This window comes from Papio anubis, chromosome 20 (assembly GCF_008728515.1).
Source record: "Papio anubis isolate 15944 chromosome 20, Panubis1.0, whole genome shotgun sequence".
Classification (NCBI taxonomy): Eukaryota; Metazoa; Chordata; class Mammalia; order Primates; family Cercopithecidae; genus Papio; species Papio anubis.
Genome location: NC_044995.1, coordinates 9,351,218 through 9,378,466, shown reverse-complemented (window position 1 = coordinate 9,378,466; position 27,249 = coordinate 9,351,218). Strand labels below are relative to the sequence as shown.

General features: G+C 49.4%; 2 protein-coding genes and 1 long non-coding RNA gene across 9 annotated transcripts; 1 reads left to right on the top strand and 2 right to left on the bottom strand.

Annotated features, from left to right (window-relative positions):
* Positions 1-575: 575 nt before the first annotated feature.
* Positions 576-27,249, bottom strand: LOC101002234 (leukocyte immunoglobulin-like receptor subfamily A member 3). 7 transcript variants are annotated; one of them, XM_031660258.1, is made up of 10 exons: positions 9,918-10,625; positions 9,623-9,739; positions 9,153-9,468; positions 8,955-8,990; positions 8,474-8,761; positions 8,024-8,326; positions 7,502-7,798; positions 6,950-7,252; positions 2,595-2,645; positions 576-634 (listed from the first exon to the last, which is right to left on the bottom strand). In XM_031660258.1, exons 3-10 carry the CDS (start codon positions 9,349-9,351, stop codon positions 591-593), a joined length of 1,521 nt encoding a protein of 506 aa, XP_031516118.1. In that variant the 5' UTR covers positions 9,352-9,468; positions 9,623-9,739; positions 9,918-10,625; the 3' UTR covers positions 576-590. The 7 variants fall into 7 exon arrangements, 6 of the variants coding, with proteins under 6 accessions (XP_031516118.1, XP_031516122.1, XP_031516123.1 ...); XM_031660262.1 differs by having other exon boundaries at positions 9,153-9,234; XM_031660263.1 differs by lacking the exons at positions 9,623-9,739; positions 9,918-10,625 and adding an exon at positions 27,097-27,249 and having other exon boundaries at positions 9,153-9,234.
* Positions 10,128-11,240, top strand: LOC116271730. The gene is made up of 2 exons (XR_004180456.1): positions 10,128-10,234; positions 11,114-11,240. It is a non-coding gene; the product is annotated as an uncharacterized LOC116271730 (long non-coding RNA).
* LILRA5 (leukocyte immunoglobulin like receptor A5) lies at positions 21,228-27,210 on the bottom strand. The gene is given in 8 exon segments (XM_009195292.3): positions 21,228-21,329; positions 21,331-21,406; positions 21,554-21,604; positions 25,498-25,800; positions 25,947-26,231; positions 26,419-26,454; positions 26,618-26,702; positions 27,097-27,210. Coding segments are annotated over 8 exon segments (897 nt in total). The 5' UTR covers positions 27,100-27,210; the 3' UTR covers positions 21,228-21,271.

Sequence of the window (27,249 nt, the reverse complement as noted above, 5' to 3'; positions counted from 1 at the left end):
TATAGTGTTTGGATGATTATTTTCCTTTTTGTGGTATATGAAGAGTTCCGTTTCCATTTTATGAAATGGAAGCCCTGAGGAGATTGCCGTGGAACCAGCGAGGAATTTCTGGCAGAGGAAAGTAGACGGCAGTCCTGGGAAAAATTACTGTATGAAAAACTGAGGAAGAAGGAATTAGGGCTCCTGGATGGGGGGAAGACCCACATACAGAGTATCTCCGAGCCCTGGGAGTAGAGCAGTGTGTTCAGGGCCCTGAGCCTGTGGAAGGAATCTTCTCTGAGATGTGAGTCTGTGGAATGTGTGTTGTAAGACCTGCCTTTTACTAGTATAATCCAGCAAAAGCCCTTGGGTGAGGACCCAGTTTTATTTTAAGGAATGTGGGGACAGTATATTTCTTATTCATCTTTGTGCAGATTTCATAGTGCTGATCAGTCATGTAGAAGGCGGAGGTCAGTGTGTTCACAGGATTCGTACCTGAGAGTCAGGAGGCACACGCAGGGGTCCGTGAAAAAGGCTGGCAGCCTGGTATGGCGGGAAGGTCATCAGCGACAGACACTAGAGTCTCCTGCTCGATCTTGCCGAAATCTGGCTCAAATGTTTGGCCTGGCACAACCAAACTGGAACTTGGAAGATGCTGTATAGATAAAACCTAATATTGTAACCATTCATATTGTTATGGATATGAACATAACTTTGAAAATGTCCTTAATCAGATTTCTTTATTCTAGAGGGTAGATGGTGAATGATAAGATTTCTTTACTCTAGAAGGTAGATGGCAAATGATAACATTTATTTACTCTAGAGGGTAGATGGTGAATGATGAGATTTCTTTATTCTAGAGGGTAGATGGTGAATGATAAGATTTCTTTATTCTAGAGGGTAGATGGTGAATGATAATATTTCTTTATTCTAGAGGGTAGATGGTGAATGATAACATTTGTTCATTCTAGAGGGTAGATGGCGAATGATAAGTTTTCTTCTAGAGGGTAGGTGGCGAATGGTAAGATTTGTTTACTCTAGAGGGCAGGTGGCGAACGGTAAGATTTCTTTACTCTAGAAGGTAGATGGTGAATAACAAGGTTTCTTTACTCTAGAGGGTTGATGGTGAATGATAAGATTTCTTTACTGTAGAGGGTAGGTGGCGAATGATAAGATTTCTTTATTCTAGAGGGTAGATGGGGAATATTCGGTCCCTCATGTTTCTCACATTCCTCCCTCCAAACATTCTATTCTATGCAGCAGGGTTTTACATCCTTCAAACACAACAGTGGTCTTTGACCTAGACATGTTGAACTCTTTAGTGCTAGGACTCAAGTCCTCTTGCTGTTTTGGGACAATTCAGAAAAGAATCAGCCCAGTCATTTTGCATACTTCTGTCTGACTGTCCTAGGTGAGTAGAAAGAAACAGTTCAACTGCTTGACAAGATTCATTGACCTGAGGTCTTGCCTGCAGCTGGATTTCTATCCCACTTCTGTGATTTTCCTTTCGTGGATCACCAACGCACTGCAAACTCCTATCATTGCTTTTGACATGGTGTACTTTGGTTCTGCCTGGAAAGGCAGGGAGTCTCGGAGTGAGGGGCTCACAGATCATAGGCAGATTGAAATGTTTTCAGCAAGAATAGGCAAACCCATAGAGACAGAAAGCACACTCATGGTTAGCAGGTGCTGGAGGGAAGAAGGAATGGGGAGTGGCTGCTGACTGGGTGTAGGGTGATGACAATGTGTGGAACAGGATGGCAGTGATGGTGACACAATGATCTGAGGAGAAGCTAAACAGGTAGCATCTGAGAAGGAGGGAAGGGCTCACAGGGTTCAGAGAGGGTGTCAGGGCATCAGGGTGGATTTATCTTTTCCCGGTGGAAATCCGATACTTCCCCATTGATTTAGTTACTGAAGCGTGTTTGGAACTCTGAACTGAAGAGATAGAGGCTCAGTAAAGCACACCAGGGAGTGTGGCAATGAGGAATAAAGAAGACTGTGTTACATGCCATGGACCAGAGCACGCAGGTGTGCAGAGCTGTGGACCCAACGCTGCCGTGTGGGATGTAGCCTCATGTCTGGGGGTGGGAAAAGAAGGGGATCCAACCAAGGGAAGTCAACATTAATAGAGAGGAAAGGTATCACATGTTAATGGTCCTCCATGGATCACCCTGGAAAATGTCTCTGCAATCCAATTCCTCCTTCTGGAAATGATCGGCAGACAGTCCAGATAGCATTGGCCCTAAATTGTCTCCCAGAACCTCCTGGGATCACCAGATCTATTCCCAAGGCTCCCACTCTGAGGGTTGCATTGTCCTTTCTGCTGTTCACCTCCCGGCTGCATTTTAGGGGCTTCTCTGGCTGTGCTGAGCCTCAAATAACAGAATCCCGAGGACCACCAGGATTAAGCCAGCCATGCGCATGCAGATGAGATTCTCCACTGTGTAATCCTGGGGGAATGAGGTGGGGGATGGTGGACAAAGAGGCCGCAGAGGTCAGGGCAGATCAGCAACGCCCAGTACCTCTGGATGTCCACCCAGGGCACCCACCTCCCCTTCACAGGACCTGACCCTCTGTGCCAGCCCCATAACTGAAAGCATCTCCTCACTCACCAGTCTTGGGGTCTGAATTGTTTTGTGATGGGCTGAGGGTCTCAGCTGCTCCTGAGAATCAAAACAAAGGAGAAGTACCCTGAGCCAGCCTCTCTCCTAGGCTCTGCATTCTTATCTTCCCCTGTCTTCTGACATGAGTTCTAGTGAGTTCCTCAGTAAACCCTTCCTCTGTAGTAGGGTTCCCTCCAGTCTCCTCATGGAACTATTTCAGCTTTCCTGTGTTCTACAAATCCAAACGTTGCTCTTGAGTCATTTGGGAGAGAGTTTTCCTGTACCTCAAGGGCTCAGGATCTGCAAGGAAAGTGTCCCCAGTACAGAAATCACTGAGCCCTGTGTGCTGTCAGTGCAGCCTGGGACACAGGAGCACATGAGCCAATTCCCCCGGAGATGAGAGTTTCACGGATCCACCAGCTGAGGACCCAGGCTCCGTGCATGAGGGGTTGGTCCTCAGGGGCGCCTCAATGTCAGAAGCAGAAAGGGGTGAAAGTCTGGGGCTGCCTTCCCTTCATGCCCTTAGCCACTTCACCTGGGTTTTCAATGTCCAATTAATCTAACTAACTAATTCTTCATATAGTCAGGAAAACCTAGAATGATGTGATACCTTCCTCTCCATCCCCACTCACAAACATCTGTCTGCTAAATAGTGGTGCTATTAGAGGTTCATAAATTAGTATTTCTGCTTTTACAAAGTGCGAATCTAGGTGAATCTAGACCAGTAACAAACATGTAAACGCCCACCACACAAAATATCTTTTTATTTATTTATTTACTTATTTATTGAGATGGAGTCTCGCTCTGTTTCCCAGGCTGGAGTGCAGTGGCATGATCTCAGCTCACTGCAACCTCCGCCTCCCAGGTTCAAGCAATTCTCCTGCCCCCAGCGTCCCAAGTAGCTGGGATGACAGGTGCTTGCCACCACCCCCAGCTAATTTTTTGTATCTTTAGTAGAGATGGGGTTTCACCGTGTTGGCCAGGCTGGCCTCGAACTCTTGACCTCATGATCCTTCTGCCTCAGCCTCCCAAAGTGCTGGGATTATAGGTGTGAGCCACCGCACCAGGCCTATTTTTATTTTTATTGGGATGGAATCTCACTCAGTCGCACAGGCTGGAGTGCAGTGGCGCTCTCTTTGCTCATTGCAACCTCTGCCGCCTGGGTTCATGAGGTGATTCTCATGGTTCAGCTTCCTGAGTAGCTGGCACTACAGGGGTGTGCCACCATGCCCAGCTATTTTTTTTGTTTTGCATTTTTAGTAGAGACAAGCTTTTACCAGGCTGGTATCAAACTCCTGACCTCAGGTCATCTGCCCGCCTTGGCCTCCCAAAGTGCTGGGATTACAGGTGTGAGTCACTGTGCCCGGCCATCAAATATATTAAGAATATGGATGAATATATATCAGATGAACTTGGATATGCCTACACACATACTCAAATGTAACTTATATAACCACACATAAAATATGTATAGATATAAAGCTTTAGATATTTATTTAAGATGTATTACATACATATTGGTATTTGAAGTGAGAAATATTGGCAAGCAATATAGAAGTAAAGAAGTAAAATTTCCGTTGTCTCATGGTTTGTATAAATTTTATCAGGAAATTAGAGGAGATCCCTAGAAAAGCAGTGAGAATGGGGTTATTTGGTAGTGAGTTAGCATGAAACACAATGAATATACTCAAACTCAGCTTTCTCATGGATAATTACCTTTTATTTTTAAAATATGAAAGAATAAAGTACTTCACTTATAAATTGTTAAAGGTGTTGAATAATTCTTTAAGTTGGAATGAATATAATTCTTCAAATGTCCGCCCAGGACACCCAGCTCCCCTTGACAGGACCTGACCCTCTGCGCCCAGCGTCTTCACCACGAGCGTCTCCTCACTCGCCGGCCTTGGAGTCGGACTTGGTTTGTGGTGGGCTGAAGGTCTCAGCTGCTCCTGAGAATCAAAACAGAGGAGAAGAGACATTCAGATGTAACTTATATAACAAATTCTGCCTAAGGTTATATACAACTTACATAACTTCCCTGTCAAGGAGAGGTGGGGGTCTTGGGTAGACATTTAAAAAATTATGTCCATTTTAATTTAAAGAATTATTCAACACCTTTGACAATTTATAAGTGAAGTATTTGATTCTTTCATATTTTTTAAACAAGAGGTAAGTACCCATGAGAAAGCTACTGGTTTGGGTATATTCATTGTATTTCATAGTAACTCACTACCACATTGCCCTCTTCTAATTTAAATTTAAATTATCAAATTTAAAGCACCTCCTTTTCCTATAAAAGAGGTTTATTTAGATGTTAGAATCATGCAGTGATTGGACAAGATTGGACATGGACCCACCCAGGCCCAGGGCTGAGCTGCACTGCAGCCCCCGCTGACCTCCCGCGGGTTTCACGAGCCACACGGAGCCCCCCGGTCAGTTTCCCTCGGGCCACTGTGCTTTGAAACATCCAAACACTTCTGAAGCTCATTAAGGAAACCTCAGTTTTTAATATGTAGGGGAGGAAGACATGAGGTTAATGAAAAACGGATGTCTACATTGAATATATAAATCAAATCACAGCCCAATGAAAGAAGTATGATAATTTTTAAATAATAGGTTCACATAGCTGAAATAAAAATTATACATTTACATATTCAAGTATTGCTTTAAAAGGTTTAGAAAAGAAGAGAGTAACAATGGGCAAGTGCGTATAGAAAACGCAAAGTAGAAATGAGTTACACACAAGATGCACTGTGAATAATTGCCTAACTCATCCAGGGAGCAGGTGCACGGCCCCTCCTTAGTCTCAGGGGTGCCCCGAGCACAGAGGCCTCCAGGTGAGCACAGGAGGGGCTGTGTGAGGGGCACCCACAGCTGGGGTGCTTCTCTCTAAAGGAGCGGGTCTGGGGCAGACTCCAGCGTCATCACAGTCAGATCCCACTGAGGCCCGAGCAGCCTCCTCTCCCGTCCTAAGACGGCCCAGGGACCCCGCAGGTGTGGGTGAGGGGCTCCATCCTCAGGGGCCCTTGGAAATAAGAAGTGAGAACGGCCAAGGGAGCATCTGTCTGTCCTCTCTCCATCTCGCCTGCCTCTCTTCCTCCTCCATCAGCTCAGTATCTTCCCCGTGTCCAAGTCAGGCCTGGACCCCAAATCCTCCTGACCCAGCCTGTGCTCCTTCCTCTACTCATCACACATCCTGTAGGACAGGGTAGGGGCCTGGGGTCATGCAGAGCTGTGACAGGAGTGGCTTTCGGTATCAAATTGGAGGGATTTTGTTTTTTACATGAGAGAGGGGAGATTCTAAAACAGTGGGGCTTTGTAAACCTTTCTTGTTTCAAAATAGTGTGGCTTTGTCTTACTAAGCTGAGATTCCAGGGGGGATGAGTAAAACTGCATGCACCTGCCCCCATCTCCGTTGGCTTTTTAACCCTTACAAGCCTCCGTTATTGGGAGAATTAGGACAAGGCCAGAGAAGGCTGGAGATGGGAGCAGGTCTAGGAGGAGCCACATCCCAGATGCCCCAGAAGGTCAGAAATGAAGGGGCTTTGGGGTGGTCACATCCAGAGTGCAGTTCCCCGTTATTCAGATGGGGAGTCCAGGGTGCGAGGGAGAACCAGCTTTTTCAGAAGTTCCACCTCCCAAGGAGAGGCTGAGCCATCACAGACCCAGCCCCACCTCCCCAGGCTCCTCCCACCTGACTCCTAGAGCAAGCACCTGCCTGTGATCGCCCCTGGCCCTGGCTCCCCCATGAGGTATTGGCTCCTGGGTCTCTTCCTTGAGGAAGGGAAAGTCCCCGCTGCTCCACTCATCAATGCCGAACCTCAGACACCTCCCTCCCCTCTGACCACCACGGAGGGAGCACCTGCCCCATCCTGGAGCACCAGGAAGCCACGCGGACCACACCCTTACCGTCCACCCTGCCCTCTGCTGCCCTGAATCAGACCCTGAATATTGGAGGTAGCATTGAGATGAGTCTAGAAACTTCTCTTGAGCTGGGAATGGCTGTTTCTTTGTCACCCATGAGTCAGGACTTAGAGGTTGGGACCCCCAGAGGCTCTGAATCTGAGGTGGAGACATCAGGAGGGGAGCGGGTGGGGCCTCCGTCTTCCACCCTCAGTCTAATCTCATCTCTGAGGTTCACCCCCATCTCCTCCCAGCCCTCCCTGCTCTTTACCCTACTGAGACTTCAGGGATGGGAGCCAGGGGTGGGAGGTCCCGTCTATTTCCACCCTCTCATGGGCTGGGCCCTCCCCTGCGGACCCTCCCCCTTCACTCCCCTCTTTCATTATTGTCCCAGAGCTCCCCTGGAGGCAGGGCCTGAGCTGAGCCTTTGAGCTCAGAGAGGACAGGATCAGGGCCCTCACCTGAGACCACGAGCTCCAGGGGGTCACTGGGGTGAGTCAGCAGGTAGGGGTTGGAGCTGAGTGAGCCGTAGCACCTGTAGGTCCCCGCGTGGGCTGAGGTCACAGGACTCATGGGAAATTCAGCCTGGTACTTATGAGACCGGCGCTTTGATTTTAGACGCAGAGGGGGATCAGCTGCTCCCTCCTTGGTCAGAAGGAAAGTGTGCATCCATCCCTGTGACTGACACAGCAGGGTCACGTTCTCTCCTGAGGCCACCGTGGAGCCCGGCTGCACTGAGAGGAAGGGTCTGGCACGAATCTGTCCTGGAGAGAAGGATGGATGAGGAGCTGCCCCACCTTGTTCTCAGCTGACACCTCCCAGGCCTCTCTCTGGAACCCTTAGTCTCTCTGTCTGTTTTATCTGAGTCTCCCCCTCTCTGCCCATCGCCTGTCTCTGTCTGTCTCTGTCTCCCTTGGGACCCCCACACCTCATCCCAGCCATCACCATCTTGGCTCCCCCAGCAGGGCCTGTGCAGAGCGTGGGTCCCTGACTGAACCCGCTGGGTTCCTCACCTGAGATCAGGATGTCCAGGGGGTCACTGGGGGCCGACCACTCGGAGGAGAGGTTGTGTGCACCGGAGCATCTGTACTGGCCCCCGTAGGAGCGGCTCACAGGGCCCAGGGGGAAGTTGGCCTGGGAGAGCCCAGCCTGGGGCTGCCGGCCAGGGCGCTGGAGGAAGTCACGTCCCCACTCCTTGTACAGAGCGAATCTGTTGTAGCCGGCATCAGAGCCACACTGGAGGGTCAGCTTCTCCCCAGGGGCCACGACAGGACCCGGCTGCACTGACAGTGACGGCTTCTTAGAAACACCTGGGAAAAGGTGGTCACGGTTTCCAGGAGCGACCCTCAGGCTTCCCCACAAACCCTCCCTCTCCCCCTGGGCCTCACCACTGCTGATCTTCCTGTGTCTCTGGCCCCAGGAGCCCTGAGCCCTCTCATCCCAACATCATCCCACCTGGCGCTGCCCTGAGACGCGGCTCCTCCCCACCTGCCCGGAGACTCAGGGAACTCCAGACAATGCTGTGAATTTCTCACCTGGGACCAGGAGCTCCAGGAGATCACTGGGTAAAGACCACACATAGGGAGAGCGTGAGTCATAACTATAGCACCGGTACGACCACCTGCGACTCGGGCTCACGGGGCCCACGGAGAAGACAGCCCGGGATGACCCACGGGTACGGGGCTGGGAGATCAGGCATTGTGGGTGTTCATCTTCTCCTTCCTTACACAGAATGAAGCCGTCAAATGCCACCCGTGAGTCACACTGGAGGGTCACGTTCCCTCCTGAGGCCACCACAGGGCTGGGCAGGGCTGAGAGGGTGGGTTTTCTGTAGGCTCCTAGGAGAGAAGGAGGCACCGTGTTAAATGGGCTCCCACCTCCCAACATCATCCCCAGGGCTGGGCTGTGAGAGGGAGACACCCCTGAGAGCCGACCCCCTTCCTGAGGACAGAGCCTGGGGCTGGGACCCCTGAGTGTCCTCTCACCTGTCACCACCAGCTCCAGGGGGTCACTGCGCTCTGACCAGCCTGCCGTGTGGCTACCATAGATACAGCGATACCGCCCTGCGTGCTCCCAGGTGGTGGATGGGATGGGGAACTGGCCCTTCTTCACAAGCTCCTGTGGGATCCGTGTAATCCAGGGTGCTGTTTTTTCTTCTCTATATAGACGGTACTCCTGGGTCTCCAGGGTCCCCTGACACCTGAGGGTCACGGGACTCCCCTGGGTGATCACAGAGTCTGGCTCAGCCCAGAGGGTGGGTTTGGGGAGGGTGCCTGGAAGGAAATCAGAGTTCAGATTCTAAGTCATTTCCTACCCAACCCAACAGATTCCAGCTCCCAGTCCAGGACCCTCCAGATGCCCCCATCAGTCAGCCCAGATCTGCTATTCCCTGTCCCCAGCTGCACGGGGGTGGCCCCTTGTCCCCAGTGAGGAGAAGGGACCTGGGACAGCTGGGGACAAACTCACCTGCCTGCACACAGGTCCTCCAGCCCAGACTCAGCCCTGGAAGAGAGTTCCCGGTGAGAGATTTGCCCCTGAGGCCTGAGCAGGTCCTCCCCTCCCTGGGATCTTTGTGAGCCCCTGGGGTCTCCTTATGCACTAGAGTTTGGCTGTGGGGTGAGGCCCCTCCTAGGTTAGAATCTCCCCTCCCTCTTCAAATCTCACCGAGACAGATCAGGACCGTGAGGATGGGGGTCATGGCGTCTCCTCCCACTGCCCTGCTCTGCAGATGGATGAGCCCTCGGTGCTGGCAGGACAGAGACACAGGGTGTGGCCACTCGGAGGCTGGGTCCTTCTTATGGGGTTTTGTCATCTGCAGCCACACAGGAAGTGGAACTGCCCTCCCCAGGAACCTGGCTGTCATTCCTTTAGGTCTGAGGTAGGGGCAGGCCCAACCCCTTTGTAGACATTTCAGACAGAAATGGGGTCTTTCCTGACCCCCAGCCACCGTCTGTCTGGCTTGCCTTCATCTCGCTGAGACCTGGGATGTAGCAGGAGAAAGAACTGGTGCCTTCTTGAGTCAGCCCCTTTCAGGCGGGGGCGACCGTGGGCTCCTCTTCCCTCTCAGAGCCTCCCCATGGGATCTCCCTCCCTCCTTCAGCCCGTCCAGCAGCTCAGCGTCGCGGGGTTCTTACCATGGCAGTCGTCTCTCCAGCCCTGGAGATACTTCAGGGAAGATGCAGGTCCATGCTGCAGGCAGACCCAGGTCAGCAGAAACGCACCTGACACCGCGCTGTGCAGCTCAGGCTGAGCTGCGTGTGGCAGTAAGCACAGAGAAGAAATGCAGGGAATAAAGAGGGGAAGTTGTGACCCTCTTTGTGGCCCTGGACTATAGATTTTCTTTCTAATCAATAGTAATCCCCCCCTTTTGTTAACTTCCCCCCTTTTTGTTTTCTACAACGTCCACCCCTGACCTCCCTGGGAACAAACCTCTGAGTCTTTCCGGCCTCCTCGGTGCCCCTTTCGTCCTTGGCTGTCCCTCTGCACCTCAATCCCTGTTCAACGTTTTGGGGAACAATGACTTATGTTTGAGCTTTGATTTGGGGAGTTGGGGAGGGAGCTGACATTTATTCAATGACCGGTTATCATCCACTGCCTACGTGACCTCGGGCGGTAATGAACCATCTCTGAGCCTCAGTTTCTTCCTTTGCAGCTTGTTGTCGCAAATCCCACTCGTCACCGTGGTTGTGGGGTCAGTGGTTCCTGGGACATGGGAGAGGCTCCTTGGTGCTTCATTTCCAGACCAGGTGAGGACATGAGGTGTTTGGGATATGATAGGATCAGAGCGTTGGATGATTGATGTGTTCACTCGAGATCTCACATCTGAGATCCCTAATGGAGAAATCTACAGGCAGCATTTCTGAAATACGCAGAACATCAGTGTCATGAGGCATGGAAGCCCCCAAGTGTAGATGTTATGAGGCATGGAAGCCCCCAAGTGTAGATGTTATGAGGCATGGAAGTCCCCAAGTGTAGATGGATCCACATTAAATAACGGAGGTCAGAGGTGGGTCGCCACAGGTGCCCAGGACCCTCACGAGGTCATTAAGGTGGAGGTTTCCACCAAAGGTGGCACAAAGTGATTAGACTCAAAATGCCAGACCTGCCTTGGTTTATTTACTATATAGAAACGGATTCAAATGTTTAGGAAGTTGAAGTATTTAGAGAGGGGTTGTCATTTCAAAATCACTCTGTCTAAGTGGAAAGAGTCTAGAAGATGTATGCTTCTTTTTTTTTTTACTTTTTCTTTTTCTTTTTTTTTTTTTTTTTTTTTGAGGCCAGTCTCACTCTGTGCCAGGCTGGAGGCGCGGTGGTGTGATCTCAGCTCACTGCAACCTCCATCTCCCGGGTTCAAGCGATTCTCCTGCCTCAGTCTCCCGAGTAGCTGGAATTACAGGCGTGCGCCACCACACCCAGCTAATTTTTGTATTTTTGGTAGAGACAGGATCTCACCCGTGGCCGAGCTGGTCACCGGCTCACGGGCACTCAAAGTGATCCCACCAGCCTCGGCCTCTGGAAGGCGTGAGCCACCGTGCCCAGCCGAAAATGTATCTTTCAACAATCTTGTGAGAAATAAATGAAGACCCAGAATTGTGGAAGAGCTCTGTGATGGTTTTTCTTTTTAGGTTCAAACTTCAGGCGTGAGCTGCTGCTGCTGAATTGAGAAACATAAATGTAATTAGAGTCATTGGATCCCAGAGTGGCAGGGGCCATGCGGCGAAACTCCACGAACAAAGGCGAGATTGGTGTGACCACAGTAATGCAAAGCAGACTCAAAGCAGCAATTGAAATCATGTGACTTATGCAACCATGTGGTGCTTGCTAGTTTGTCATGGTGTTCCCATAAGTGAAATAGATAAGAAACTTACTTAATTTTTATCTGTGTCATCAGAAAATGGCTGGGTAAAGTAAGCAAAAGTTTAACCTGATTCATAAAAGCATACACAGCAGTCCCTTAATCAATTCCTGGAATGGAGCCCGTTTATAGGCCCAGAACCCTTAGTGCCAGTAGAGAGAGCCACGCCTCTGCATTGCCATTTACACATTGTCCTCCCAGCCTTCCTGAAGGAGACCTATGACCTTTTGTCAGGGGGCAACTGTGCACTAGAGAAAAACACAGTTACCAGACATCTTGGGTGCTACTGGACACTGATTCTGAGCTGATACTGATTCCAGGAGACCCAAAATATCAGTGACCCTCCAGTCAGAAGGGTTTGTGGAATCATATATTAGTCAGCATGTAGTTTGAGCTCCGCGTCTTTCTCAGCCCATTATCCATAGAATCTACCATTTCATTTCTTCTTTCTTTTTCTTTCTTTCTTCTCTTCTTTCCGTCCTCCTCCTCCCTCCCTCCCTCCCCTTCCTCCCTCCCCCTCCCTCCCTCCTCCCCCTCCCTCCCTATCCACTCCCTCCCATCCCCCTCCCTCCCTCCCTCTCCTCCTCCTCCTCCCTCCTCCTTCTTCCCTTCCCTTCCCTTCCTTCCTTCCTTCCCTTCCTTCCTTCCTTCCTTCTCATTCTCATTTATCATTGCTCATTTTATCATTTCTTATTTATTTATTTATTCTTCTTCTTCTTTTTGGGATGGAGTCTTGCTCTGCCATCCCGCCCAGGCTGGAGTGCAGTGGCACAATCTTGGCTCACTGCAACCTCACACCTCCCAAGGTCAAGCAATTCTCCCTGTATCTCCGGCCTCCCAGAGTAGCTGGGACCACAGGCACGTGCCACCATGCCCAGCCTAATTTTAGTAGAGACGGCTTCACCTTGTTGGTCAGGCTGGTCTCGAACTCCTGACCTCAGGTGATCCACCCACCTTGGCCTCCCAAAGTGCTGGGGCCGCACACCTGGACCTCTCTTGCCTTCTCATGGGAGAATTGTGTAACAGTCCTTGCTAACCTCAACTTCCACCTCAGACGGAGCACTGTATGATTTCCTTCCTCAAATTTGTTCCAGTTCTTGGGCCTCATTGAGGTCACCACCAACCTCTCGGTTTGGGGGATAGTAAGAGTTTAGTTTTGCAACCACAACTCAGTGACAGAAAAAAGGATTTCAAAGACACAGCAGTGCTTAACTATGCTCCTTCCTCATCTCAAATTTCTTCCCAAATTAGCTAAACCCATGCTTAACCCCTTAAGGTAGATACCTCTCGTAACTCTTCACCTGTCCATACAGAATTCATGTGTGTGTGACTCTAGGTTGTACCAGAGCCCAGCATACAACAGAGCCAAAGGCTGTCACTGCCTTTTCTATTGTTCTGCCTCATCCAATTATCTCTGTGGTCCATGCAGCTTAATACTACTACTACTAAAAGTAATAATCACTGACTCATTTTTAATGATTGGGTCCACCCATCTGTCCTGTTTTGCAATGAATGACTATAGCATCCAAATCTTTTTTTTTTTTTTTGAGGCAGAGTTTTGCTCTTGTTGCCCAGGCTGGAGTGCAATGGTGAGATCTTGGCTCACCGCAACCTCTGCCTCCCAGATTCAAGCGATTCTCCTCCCTCAGTCTCCTGAGTAGCTGGGATTACAGACATGTGCAACTATGCCTGTCTAATTTTGTATTTTTAATAGAGACAGGGTTTCTCCATGTTGGTCAGGCTGGTCCCGAACTCCTGACCTCAGATGATCTGTCCACCTTGGCCTCCCAAAGTACTGGGATTACAGGTGTGAGCCACCATGCCAGGCCGCATCCAAGCCTCTTTTTCAGGAGGAAGAAATACTACAGTGAACAAAATCTCCCGTTGTTAATTCAATGTATAAACTCATGAGAAAAAAGCAAAAATTTTTAAAGGAGATAAATTAGAAAAAAAAAAAAAAAACATGTGCAGACGGCTACATGGACAAAAAAGTAAGCTACCTAGAGATCTCAAATGTGTGTTAACCTAATACAAGGACTATTAGAGAATATAGGTGAGCAAGAATCACTTAACCCACTTTGTCATGGAAAATGTCTTTGCGGATGTGACAGGTTCGGTAAGAACCAAACATTGAGAAGGTGGTCATTATATGAAGATCCAGAAAAATATTATTATTCAATATAAGATCAGCTGATTGAAGTATTTTGTGAACCAATATGCAGAAAGTTTTCTAGTGTGGATAACAGTTATTTAATTATGAGGAAATTTAATAAGTGCTGTGAAGTAACATAGATCTGTATTTACAGATGTGCAATAAATTGTTAAGTAAAAGTCAATAAAGAAACAAAATGAGAAAAAACCTATCTACAATAAAACCATGAATCTCAAGTCATTGGATGGAGAGAAATATACATACGCAGAATTCTCTCTGAGAAGAACTAGAATAAGGAGATACGTGGCCGGGCGCAGTGGCTCACACCTGTAATCCCAGCACTTCCTGAGGTCGAGGTGGGTGGATCACTTGAGGTCAGGAGTTCGAGACCAGCCTGACCAACATGGTGAAACCCCATCTCTACTAAAAATACAAAATTAGCCAGAAATGGTGGTGCACGCCTGTAATCCCAGCTACTCGAGAGGCTTAGGCAGGAGAATCGCTTGAGCCCGGAAGGTAGAGGTTGCGGTGAGCCAAGATCGCGCATTGTACAGGAAGTTTCAAACCCAGGACAGATTATCTTTCAAGCACTCAGTGTTGTGGTTTCCCCTGCCAGGGTGACAACCTGATGATTATGGAAATCTAATTAAAAAAACTGCTATCCTGCTTTTATTCCTACCTCCACACAATGAAAACAGTTACTGGTGGAGACAAAATATGTCCAGAGTAGACAGAGATTACAGAAAAAGTTAATCCTGACACGTTCTTTCCCAGGAAGTTACTGGTACAGAAGTTTAGAACTGAGAGACCTTTTGGAAATAAGGATGGCATTCTGCCTTTGATGGATGGAAGAGTACCATCCCAGATTTAGATAGAGTTTGCTAAAGGCATCTATCTTAGAGTGGCTGAGCCATCTCCACTTCAAGCTATCACTCTCTGTGAATTACCCATCCACTTGCCCTTCAGAATAAGAGCTTACCCACCCACTTGCCCTTCAGAATAAGAAGGACCTTTTAGTCTGCTCTTCCGATTACGGACCTGATTCCACAGGTGCCTGGGACATCGTTGCCATCCCTAGGAATCAGCACCATGGACAGGGACAAGGACTAGGGTCCACTCCCCTCTCCACTTCAGCTGGACCTCTCCTTCCTCCCTCCCTCCCTCCCTCCCTCCTTTCCTTCCTTCCTTCCTTCTTTCTTTCTTTTTCTTCCTCTTGCGTTACTTCTCTCTTTTCCTCTCTCCCCTTCCTTCTTTCCCTTCCTTCCTTTCTTTCTTTCCCTTCCTTCCTTTCTTTCTCTTTCTTTCTTTCTCTTTTGTTCTTTCTCTCTTTCTTTCTTTTTTTCTTTCTTTCTTTTTCTTTCTCCCCTTCCTTCCTTCTTTCCCTTTCTTTCTTTCTTTCTCTCTCTCTCTCTCTCTCCTTCCTTCCTACCTTCCTTCCTTCCTGCCAACTTTTATTTCAGATACAGGGGATACACGTACAAATTTCTTACATGGGAATATTGCTTGATGCTGAGATTTGGAGTACAGATCACATCACCCAGTTAGTGAGCATAGTACCCAAGAAGTAGTTTTCTAACCCTCCTACACCCTCTAGTAGTCCACAGTGTCTATTGTTCCTATTCTTATGCTCATCTTTTTCTTTACATATTTCATCTCATGCAGCTAATTTTTGTATTTTTAGTAGGGACGGAGTTTCACCATGTTGGCCAGGGTGGTCCTGATCTCTTGACCTCATGATCCACTCTCCTCGGCCTTCCAAAGTGCTCGGAATATAGGCGGGAGCCACCGCTCTCGGCCCAAAAATATTTAACATTGATAAATATATGTTGTCAGGATTTTAACATTTTTTTTCCCGGAGAAATGGTTGAAGCTACCTTAGGACAGAAACTATAGGAGATGAACTCAGAACCCCTTATTGTTCAAAAGAGCAAAGGAGTCACCAAGTACCCTCAGACTCATGTGACCAGAAGAAAAAGGGTTCCCAATGGAGGATTCTTATTGGCAAAGTGTGGGACATTTATAGCATCAAATAATATTTGTAATGGATAAAAAATGAATAGATACAAACTCTATGTGTTTAATACCGCTATAAACAAAATACAACATACAACACTTCACATTTGGGATATGGTAAAGAACCAAATCACTACATTGCAAAGTTGCAAATGGAGGCAAGACCCAAGTGCTCTCTTTTCTCTAAGAAGTACTTCACAGGAAACATTCTTTTCTCTGTAGAATTTTCCACCTAATAATGTCAAAGAGTGGACATACTTGGGTAATCTGTGTATTGCGTGTATAGGCAATAAAGACCAATGGCTGCCCCAACCCTGAGGTTGCAGGTCAATGCTAAATATAAAAATGGGTGGATCCAGTTGAAGATACAGCCATAGGGGCAGAATTGCAAAATGGAGAATGCAAGACACAAGCAAATGAGTTACTGTGTCTCAGTTCTGACATTAAGAAAATAAAAAAAATAAGCAGGGTGCAGTGGCTCATGCCTGTAATCCCAGCACTTTGGGAGGCTGAGGTGGGTGGATCATCTGAAGTCGGGAGTTTGAGACCAACCTGACCAACATGGAGAAATCCCATCTCTACTCCAGCCTGGGCAACAAGAGTGAAACTCCGTCTAAAAACAAACAAACAAACAAACAAAGTCAAAAACCTGTGTTATGCTTTCAAATCCATATTGTTTTCAAAATCTTTAATTTTTACAAGAAACCTACAATTAAATTCCAAGGCAGAAGGAGTGGTATTATTAACATGGTGGAATAGACAAGCCTTGCCCTCAGACCCTCTAAGAGCATCTATTTTGACCCCCGTTCATGAACAGAAATATTTCTGTGAGAATTCAGAAGTCCAGGGCAGCATTTTCAGAACAAGATTAAGGGGAAAAAAAAAAAAAGGAGAAATGATTCTTGAAGAGTGTAGGAAGAAACGTTACCATGTTTCTGCATTACCCCTCCTCCAAGGTGGCACAGCTCCGTGCCAAGCAAGCTCCCACAGCCTGCAATTCCTACCAGAGGGGTAAGTGGGAGCAGAGTGAGCACACAGCCTCCCAGCCTCAGGGAAAATTGCCCAAGAAGCCCAGTCCACCTGCACCCACCCAGATCACTCAGGAAATTGGTACGGCCAAATAGTCTAGCCATTCCAAAGGAGCTAGCACCAGGGAAAGACGAAAGACATCACAGTAACCAACACAGAGATCTCAAAAACTGCTGCAGAGCCTAATAACTGACTTGTGGGGCCCATCAAGAGACCCAGGCATGAACCTGTGGCCCTCACAAGTGGCTAATGTGTCCCCCAGGAATCTGCATGTACGCCCAAGATGGCTCACATGAGCCTTCACAGACAGTGAGCACACACCTCTTCAAAGGACAGTCCCAGATCCCTATAGACAGCACATGGGTATCAGCAGCCAGGTAACCAGGTACAGGGAGAAGGCTGGGAAAATATCGCCAGACCAACACAAAATCACAGTTTTCCAGAGCTTATATACCTTCTAAGTTATATGTCTATGCGTTGCAGTGGCGCGATCTCGGCTCACTGCAAGCTCCGCCTCCTGGGTTCACGCCATTCTCCTGCCTCAGCCTCCCGAGTAGCTGGGACTACAGGCGCCCGCGACCACACCTGGCTATTTTTTTGTATTTTTAGTTGAGATGGTGTTTCACCGTGTTAGCCAGGATGGTCTCGATCTCCTGACCTTGTGATCCGCCCACCTCAGCCTCCCAAAGTGCTGGGATTACAGGCCTGAGCCACCACGCCCAGCCATAAGTGGCTAACTTATTTTAATCTATAACTAAGATCTGAGTCCTGAAGACCTTCCTCTGAAGCCTCAGTAAATTTACTTCATCTGAATGGGTCCAGGTGCTGGGGTGATTCCCTCTGCTTACGAGGAGGGGCCATGGTGGAGAGGTGACCCGGATCCTCCCTCCTACCTGTCACTGCCGGGGGCAGGGGGTGACTTCATTTTTACCAGACATTCCAGCTGTGATACACACAGGTGCACCACCCTGCAGTGTGTGAGCTCTTGTAAGCTATGCAGAGAGGCGCCTTGTTGATGAAGTCCTGCAGGGCCTGTGTATCTGAGAATGGAGAGACCCTCACTTTATATAGATGGCAGGTGCCAGCCTGCAGAGGCCTCTGACAACAGATGGTTGTAGGAAGCTCCGTGATGATCAAGGAACCTGGGTCAGCCCAGGTGGAGGATCTGTGGAGGGTTTCTGGGAAGGAATTGGAGCTGAAGTTCCTAGGGGGCGCTCTACTCCCTCAATTTCCCCGGCTGTCACTCCAAGTCACTACCCAGCCTAGTCCTCATAACACCAGGTTCTCTGTGCACCCAGGCCCCCTGCAAAACTACTCTCATGGCTCCATTGGGTTGAACCAGGAAGTCTGGGGAGGATGCACCTGCTTGTGCTGGTCCCATGGATCTTAACACAGCTCTGGAGGAGGGACCCCTAAGAGAGCTCATCCTGACCCACACATAGAAGCTGCTCCAGGCCCGTTCTGGGCCCCTGAGAGCTGGCATCACAGACGGAGCTGAGCACATTCTCTCCTTCCTCAAGGACTCAAGCCCCTGAGCCTCTGGGGTCTCCCAAGGGGCCATCAGCTGGAAGTGGGAAGGGAACTCTGTTGCAGGAAAGGTGAGTCCCCAAATCGGGGCTTAACCTGGGAGGGTGCTTGGCTTCACCCAGGATTCACAGGTAAACCAATAGTGTGAAACAGGAATCTTTTTTTGAATAAGGCTGATCCTTGCAGAGAAGGGCTCACTCACAGTCAGTGCGCCCAAATTCTACAACATTTGAGCTCTTGGCAACTGTATTTATACTCACGTAAACCTACCTTATATTATATGCAAATTAAGGAGCAAGTCAATGCAGATTGAGGGGAGAGTTATTTAGAACTTTCTAGGAAATGGGCAGTAGCTTCTGAGTCATTGCAATGAAAAGAGGTGGTAACTTTTGGGTCTTTGCCATGGCATTTGTAAACTGTCATGGTACTGGTGGGAATGTCTTATGCCAGTGAGCCATGAGGACAGCTAGGGATCTCTTTTGTCACCTTTTGCTGGTTCCTGCTTGGTTTCTTCATTTCATCATGTCTGGATCAGATCCTGTTTTGGTTGGCAGGGTGACCAGAAAACAAGTACTTGCTGGTCTTTCTACCTCAACTCCATTCCTCCTCTCTCCCCAAAGCTCCCAGAGACAGAGAAGGGCAGTGAGGGTCAAGATCTGGTACTACCTTCCATTGGCCCTCAAAGGTACAAATTATAAAGACCACAAAGCCCAGCAGGGCAGATGGACACACAGGTGTCACAAGCCCTAAGCGCTGTGTCACAGGGCATGGGTTCCTCATAAAGGGCGTCTTAGGAAGGGGAACAGCCTCCTCTGAAGGATGAGGCAGAAGAGACAGCAGGCTCCAGGGATCTTTCAGACAAGATCTGAGTCTCACCTGACTCCCCACATTCTGCCTGACCAGCCTGCCTCCACCTCATGCCAAACCCACACCCAAGGAGCGACCTTGTCCCAGAACATGCAGCTGGAGAAGGCAGGAGAGAAGCCAACTCAACTGCAACTGCAGCGTTAACTCTGCATTTCATCCAGGCTGTGTAACATGGGCCAAGTAACTTCCTTTTCCTGAGTTTCCACGAATGAAAAATATCTTCCTTCCTGCCATCTGCCTGACAGTGCAATGTATTGAGCAATGACCGTGTGTCAGGAAGGTACTAGGGTGTGAAGATCTATTGGTGTGATGGATACTTTTATGTCAACTTGATTGATTCACAGGGTGCCCAGGTATTTGGTTAAACACTATTCTGGGTGTGTCTTTGAGGGCATTTCTGGGTAAGAATTGAATCAGTGGGCTGAGTAAAGAAGTTTGTCGGGCCGGGCGCAGTGGCTCAAGCCTGTAATCCCAGCACTTTGGGAGGCCGAGGTGGGCGGATCACAAGGTCAGGAGATCGAGACCATCCTGGCCAACATGGTGAAACCCTGTCACTACTAAAAATAGAAAAATTAGCCAGGCGTGGTGGCGGGGGCCTGTAGTCCCAGCTACTTGGGAGGCTGAGGCAGGAGAATCACTTGAACCCGGGAGGCGGAGCTTGCAGTGAGCTGAATTGGCACCACCTCACTCCAGCCTGGGTGACAGAGCGAGGCTCCGTCTCAAAAAAAAAAAAAAAAGAGTGAAGAGGCTTGAAGGCTACAGACAGGAGGCTAGGATGCCCTTCTGGATTTATCTTTTCCTGGTGGGGATCTGACCTTCTCCCATGGATTTAGTTACTGGGTCAGGTGTGGAACTCTGAACTGAAGAGATGGAGGCTCAGTAAAGCACACAGGGAGTGTGGTAATGAGAAATGAAGAGGACTGTCTGACATGCCATGGACCACAGTACACAGGCGTGCGGAGATGTGGACCCAACGCTGCCATGTGGGATGTAGCCTCATGTCTCGGGCTGGGAAGAGAAGGGAATCCAACCAAGGGAAGTCAACATTAATAGAAAGGAAAGGTATCATATTTTTATGGTCCTCTACAGATCACCCCAGACCAGTGTCCCTGCACTCAAACATCCATTCCTCCCTCCAGAAATTGCCAGAGGCTGAGGCAGGAGAATCACTTGAACCCGAGAGGCAGAGGTTGCAGTGAGCCCAGATTGTACCACTGCATTCCAGCCTGGCAACAGAGCGAGACTCCGTCAAAAAAAAAAAAAAAAAGAAAAACAAACAAACAAAAAGAAATTGCCAGCAGACAGTCAGATAGCATAGGCCTCCGAGACTCCGTCTCAAAGAAACAATGAACAAAAAGTGCCAGCAAGACGAGATCAGATCGCCGACCTCACAGACTCGTCAGCTCATGAATAAAGAAATTACCAGCAGACAGTCCGTGCTCAGATCAAATCTCGCTTGAATAAAAGAAATTGCCAAAGCGAGACAGTCCAGTCGCCTGACCTCGAGATCCGTCATAAATTACCAGCGAAGACAGTCAGATAACCGACCTCGAGACTCCGTCTCAAAAGCGAACAAAATTGCCAGCAGACAGTCAGGTTCGCCGCCGACCTCAGACTCGAATCTAAAGCAGACAAAAAGAAATTACCAGCAGACAGTCAGATGCGCCTGGAGCCCTCGAGACTCCGATCTCAAAGAAACAAAGCGAACAAAAGTGCCAGCAGACAGTCGAATGCTTATAGGCCCTCAGGACTCCGTCATAAGCGAACAAAGTGCCAGCAGACAGTCCAGGTAGCATAGGCCTCGAGGACTCCAGATCAAAGCGAACAAAGGGAAATTGCCAGCAAGACAGTCAGATCTTCAGGCCTCGAGACCGATCTCAAAAAAAAAAAAAAAGCAGATAAAAATTATGAACAGTCAGATAGCATAAACCCTCGAGACTAAGAAACAAAGCGAACAAAAGAAATTGCCAGCAGACCAGTCAGATAGCACAGGCCTCAAAGGGACTCCGTCTCAAAAAACAAAGCGAGACAAAAATTGCCAGCAGACAGTCAGATAGCGCGGGCCTCGAGGACTCGTCTCAAAAAGCTCATGAACAAAAATTGCCAGCAGACAGTCAGATAAAGCACAAGGCCTCAGACTCCGTCAAAACAAGCAGACAAAAGTGCCAGCAGACAGTCAGATAACATGCGACCTCGAGACTCCGATCTCACTTGAACCAAAAAGAAATTGCCAGCAGACAGTTGAATGCTGGGCCTCGATTATCTTCGTTCTCCTGGGACTTTCAGATCTCTTCACGAGGAAGGCTCCAGCACCCAATGGTGCATTGTCCTCTCTTCTGTTCACCTCCCAGCTGCATCCTGGGGGCTTCTCTGGCTGTGCCAATCCTGAAATATCAATCCCGAGGACCACCAGGATCAAGCCGGCCACACCCATGCGGATGAGATTCTCCACAGTGTAATCCTGGGGGTGTGAGGCTGGGGATGGTGGACAAAGAGGTCACAGAGGTCAGGGCAGATCAGTATCACCCAGGACCCCTAGATGACCCCCAGGGCACCCACATCATCTTAACAGGACCTGACCCTCTGTGCCAGTTCCATAACTGAGAGCATCTCCTCACTCACCAGTCCCAGAGTCAGACTTGTTTTGTGACGGACTGAGGTTATCAGCTGCTCCTGAAAATCAAAACAGGGGAAGGGGAAGAAGAAGTTCTTGAAGAGATCTCAGCCCAGCCTCTCCCCTGGGCTCTGCATTCTCCTAGTTCCCTATGCCTCTCGACATGACTTCTATGGAGTTCCTCGATAAGCCCTCCCGCTGCTGGAGCAGGGTTCCCTCCAGTCTCCTCACTGAATTATTTCACCTTTCCTTTGTTTTTGCTCCTGAGTCATTTGGGAAAGAGTTTTCCTGCACCGTGAAAGACCAGAATCTGCAAGGAAAGTGGTCCCCAGTACAGAGGTCACTGAGCCCTGGGTGCTGTCGGTGCAGCCTGGGACACGGGAGCACATGAGCCAATTCCCCCGGAGATGAGAGTTTCACGGATCCACCAGCTGAGGACTCACGCTCCGTGCATGAGGGGTGGGTCCTCAGGGGCTCCTGAATGTCAGAAACACAAACAGCTGCCTCCCCTTCACGCCACCTCAACCACCTCACCTGGTGTTTCATCGTACAATAAGTCTCTAGTTAGCTGATTATTCATGTAGTCAGTCATATATATATGTATGTATATAAATGTGTGTGTGTGTATGTGTGTGTGTATGTGTGTGTGTGTGTGTGTGTGTATATATGACGTTATCAGAGGCCATAAAACAATTTCTGCTTTTAGGGCTAGGCACGGTGGCTCATGCCTGTAATTCCAGCACTTTGGGAGGAGGGCAGATCACGAGGTCAGGAGTTCGAGACCAGCCTGACCAATGTGGTGAAACCCTGTCTCTACTAAAGATACAAAAAATTAGTTGGGCGTGGTGGTACATGCTTATAATCCCAGCTACTCGGGCGTCTGAAACAGGAGAATCGCTTGAAACTGGGAGGCAGAGGTTGCAGTGAGCCCAGGTCGTGCCACTGCACTCCAGCTTGGGCGACAGGGCAAGATTCCGTCTCAAACAAACAAACAAAAAACAATTTCTGATTTTATAAAGTGCAAATCTAAGTGAGAAGACCAATAACAAATGTGTAAAAGCCCGTGATGTGAAATACATTAAGCATGTAGATATACATATAAAAAATATATGCAGATATACCTACACTTATATTCAGATGTAACTTATATAACCATACATAAGTATGTATATATGTTAAACTTTAGATACTTATTTAAGATGCAATTACATGCATATTAATACTTGAAGTGACAAAAATTGATATGCAGTTTAGAAATAAAAAATAAATTTTCAATTTTCTTATAGTTAATATAAATTTTATCAGTAAATTTGGGGAGATCAGTTGAAAGATAATGGAAAGGGAAAAATGTCATAGCAAGCTAATATGAAATTAAATGAATATACTCAAACTAAAAGCTTTCTCATGTGTATATCTTACTTAGAAATATAAATTAATCAGGCTGGGCATGGTGGCTCACGCCTGTAATCCCAGCACTTTGGGAGACTGAGGCGGGTGGATCACGAGGTCAGGAGATCGAGACCATCCTGGCTAACACGGTGAAACCCTGTCTCTACTGAAAATACTAGCCAGGCATGGTGGCGGGCACCTGTAGTCCCAGCTACTTGGGAGGCTGAGGCAGGAGAATGGGGTGAACCCAGGAAGCAGAGCTTGCAATGAGCTGAGACTGCACCACTGCACTCCAGCCTGGGTGACAGAGCAAGACTCCATCTCAAAAAAAAAAAAAAAAAGAAATATAAATGAATCAAATATTTCACTTAAAAATAATTAAAGTAGTTGAAGAATTCTTTAGACTAAATGTACACATTCTTATGAACAGAACTTCAAAACACTTATTAACTTCATTCATAAACTTCAATTTTATATATTAATAATAGAAATACTTGTCGTTAGCAACTAATTTTATAAAGCAAATGTAAATATTGAATTACACCCCACGACAATGGGAGTGGAATTACTGGTTTTTAAATCATAAATCCACATATCTTAAAGAGACAAATTTAAATACTCAAATATTGTTTTAAAAGATTCAGAAGAAGAGAGAGAAAATAGACAAGCATGCCCAGCAAATGCAGAGTAGCAATGAACAGCAGACAAGATGTGCCGTGAATAAGTTCCTAACTTACTGCTGGGAGCAGGTGCACGGCCCCTCCTTAGTCTCAGGGGTGCCCTGAGCAAAGAGGCCTCCGCTTGAAGACAGGAGGGGCCATGAGAGTGGCACCCACAGCTGGGGTGCTTCTCTTTAAAGGAGCAGGTCTGGGGTGGGTTCCACCCTCATCACAGTCAGATCCCACCGAGGCCGGAGCAGCGTCCTCCCCTGTCCTGAGTGGGCCCAGGGACCCTGCAGGTGTGGGTGAGGGGCTCCATCTTCAGGATCTCATGGAAACAAGAAGTGAGAGCTGCCAAGGGAGTGTCCATCTGTCCTCTCTCCAACTTGCCTGCCTCTCTTCCTCCTCCATCAGCCCCAGCATCTTCCCCATGTTCCAGGTCAGGCCTGGACCCCAAATCCTGCTCACCAGGTCTGTTCTCCTTCCTCTACTCATCGCTCATCCTGCAGGATAGGGTAGGGGCCTGGGAGTCTTGTAGAGCTGCATGGTTTTTAGTAGAAAATCTGAAACACTTTGTGTGATGTGTGAGAGAGGGGAGATTCTAAACAGTGGGGTTTTTTGTAAATCTTTCTTTCTCATAATTTTGTGGCTTCATCTCACGAATCTCAGACCCCAGGACGGATGGATACGATTACATGTACCTGCAGCTGCCCCTCTTGGCTTTCTAACCCTTACGAGGTGTCGCTATTGGCAAGAGCAGACCAGGTTTTAGGGTGACTGATAGGAGCTGCTTTTCTAGGTCTGGGATGAGCCACATCTCAGATGCCCCAGAAGGTCAGAAATGAGGGGGTTTTGGGGGTCACTTCCAAGCCCAGGGGGAAGTCATCCTGGGAGAGCCCAGCCCGGGGCTGCTGGCCAGGGTGCTGGAGGAGGTCATGTCTGTCCTCCGTGCATAGTGAACCTGTCATAGCCAACATCAGAGTGACACTGGAGGGTCAGGTTCTCTCCAGGGACCACAACAGGGCCCTGTGGGGTCAGGAGGAAGGGCTTTCTAGACACACCTGCAGGGGAAAGGAACCGGGAGTGCAGGGGCTGGTTCCTTCTGTAAACCTCCGTCTGGAGTCTTCTTTGCTCTGTTTTTCTTTTTCTTTTCCTCTTTTTTTTTTTTTAGAGATGGAGTCCGGGCTGGGTACAGTGGCACGATCTCAGCTCCCTGCAACTTCTGCCTCCTGGGTTCCTGCCATTCCTGCCTCCGGCCTCCTGAGTAGCTCACTGGGACTACAGGCCCACGCCCTCCGCCTTAGCTGGTCTTGTGTTCTTAGTAGAGACGGGGTTTCACCGTGTTAGCCAGGATGGTCTCAATCTCCTGATCTGTTGATCCGCCCACCTCAGCCTCCGAAGTGCTGCAGGATTACAGTGATGTGAGCCACGGCGCCCGGCCTTTTTTTTTTTTTTTTTTTTTTGAGATGGGATCTCACCGGCTCTGTCACCAGGTTGGGTGCAGTACAATCTTGGCTGACTGCAACCTCCTGCCTCTCCCAGATTCAAGCGATTCTCCTGCCTCAGCCTCCCAAATAGCTGGGATTACAGGTGTGTACCACCACACCCAGCTATTTTTATATTTTTAGTAGAGATGGGGTTTCACTGTGTTGGTCAGGCTGTTCTTGAACTCCTGACATCAGGTGATCCACCCGCCTCAGCCTTCCAAAGTGCTGGGATTACAGGTGTGAGCCACCGCGCCCGGCCTTTGCTCTGTTTTTCTCACTCTGAACTTGTATCCCTAGGATTTCTGTGTTCTCCTTCCCCTTTTTTTCTTTCTTAGCGGGGGCTGCCCTGCAGGTAAGACTCTCCACAACCTGTCTGGCTCCCCTAAATTGTACTAGAGAAGGCTGTGGCTTCCTCACCTGAGACCGGAATCTCCAGGAGGTCACTGGGTTCTGACCACACTTGTAGGATATGCCTGCGAGAGCCATAGCATCTGAGCATCCACCTGTGGCTGGGGGTCACGGGGCCCACAGGGAACAGGGCCTGGAACTGCCCACTAAGAGACAGCTGTGAGTTCGAGGTCCAGGAGAGATTGTGGTCTCCTTCCTCAGTCAGAATGAACCTGTCGAATCTTAGCTGTGAGCCACACAGGAGGGTCACGTTCCCTCCTGAGGCCACCACAGGGCTGGGCAGGACTGAGAGCGTGGGTTTGTTGTAGAATCCTAGGAGAGAAGGAGGCACCGTGTTTAATGGGCTCCCACCTCCCACATCATCCCCAGGGCTGGGCTGTGAGAGGGAGACGCCCCTGAGAGCCGACCCCCTTCCTGAGGACAGAGCCTGCGGCTGGGACCCCTGAGTGTCCTCTCACCTGTCACCACCAGCTCCAGGGGGTCGCTGGGCTCTGACCAGCCTTCAGGGCTGAGATAGTAACAGCGAAATCTCCCTGCATGGTGCTCTGTCATGGATGGGATGGAGAATCTGGCCTTGTTCCTGGGCTCCAGTGGGTTCTGTGTGTTCCAGGGCGCTGGGCTTCCCTCTTTATGCAGACGGTACTCCTGGGCCTCCAGGGTCCCCTGACACCAGATGGTCACGGGGTTCCCCCGGATGATCACAGAGCCAGGCTCAGCCCAGAGGGTGGGTTTGGGGAGGGGCCCTGGAAGGAAATCAGAGGCTGCATCCCAAGACGTCCCTCAGCCCTCAGATCCCAGCTCCCAGTCCCAGGACCCTTCAGATGTCGCCATCAGTCACCCAGAACTGCTGTCTCCTCTCCCAGCTGCCCATGGGTGGCCTTTTGTCCCCACTGAGGAGGAGGGACCTAGGACAGCTGGGGACAGACTCACCTGCCTGCACACAGGTCCTGGGGCCCAGACTCAGCCCTGGAAGAGAATTCCCTGTGAGGGATTTGCCCCTGAAGCCTGAGCAGACCCTCCCCGCCCTGGGAACCTGCTAACACCCTGGAGTTTCCTGATAGACAAGGCCCTGGTTATGGAGTGGGGTCCCTCCCAGACTAGGGTGCCCCTTCCCTGCTTCCAATCTCACCGAGGCAGAGCAGAGCCACGAGGGCAGGGGTCACAGCGTCTCCTCCCACTGGCTGCAGCTGTGCAGATGGATGATACCATGGTGCCTGGCAGGACAGAGACATACACAGGGTGTGGCCGCTCAGAGGCTGGGTCCTTCTTGTCATAGGGTTGTCTCATCCTCAGCCCACAGGAAGGGGAACCGCCCTCGCCTGGAGCCTGGCTCTCATTTCCCCAGGGCTGAGGTGGGGGTGGGCATCAGGCTCTCTGCAGACATTTCAGAGAGATATGGGGTCTCCCCGTCCCCGGGCCACTGTCTGCCTGATTTATCTTTATCTCACTGAGGGCCGGGACACAGCAGCAAATAGACCCGGTGACTTCCTCAGTCAGCCCCTTTCAGGCGAGGACGACCGTGGGCTCCTCTTCCCTCTCAGAGCCTCCCCATGGGGTCTCCCTCCCTCCTTCAGCCCATCCATCGGCTCAGCGTCGCGGGGTCCTTACCATGGCAGTCGTCTCTCCGGCCCTGGAGATGCTTCAGGGAAGATGCAGGTCCATGCTGCAGGCAGACTCAGGTCAGCAGAGACGCACCTGACACCGCGCTGTGCAGCCCAGGCTGAGCTGTGAGTGGCAGTGAGCACAGAGGAGAAATGCAGG

Excerpts from the sequence above, each read along its gene's own strand:
- LOC101002234 (XM_031660258.1), bottom strand. The coding sequence starts at position 9,351 with ATGACAGCCAGGTTCCTGGGGAGGGCAGTTCCACTTCCTGTGTGGCTG. Across the intron at positions 8,762-8,954 it reads GAGGACCTGTGTGCAGGCAG|GCACCCTCCCCAAACCCACC; the intron begins GTGAGTTTGTCC and ends ATTTCCTTCCAG. Across the intron at positions 7,799-8,023 it reads CCTGGAGCTCCTGGTCCCAG|GTGTTTCTAAGAAGCCGTCA; the intron begins GTGAGAAATTCA and ends ACCTTTTCCCAG.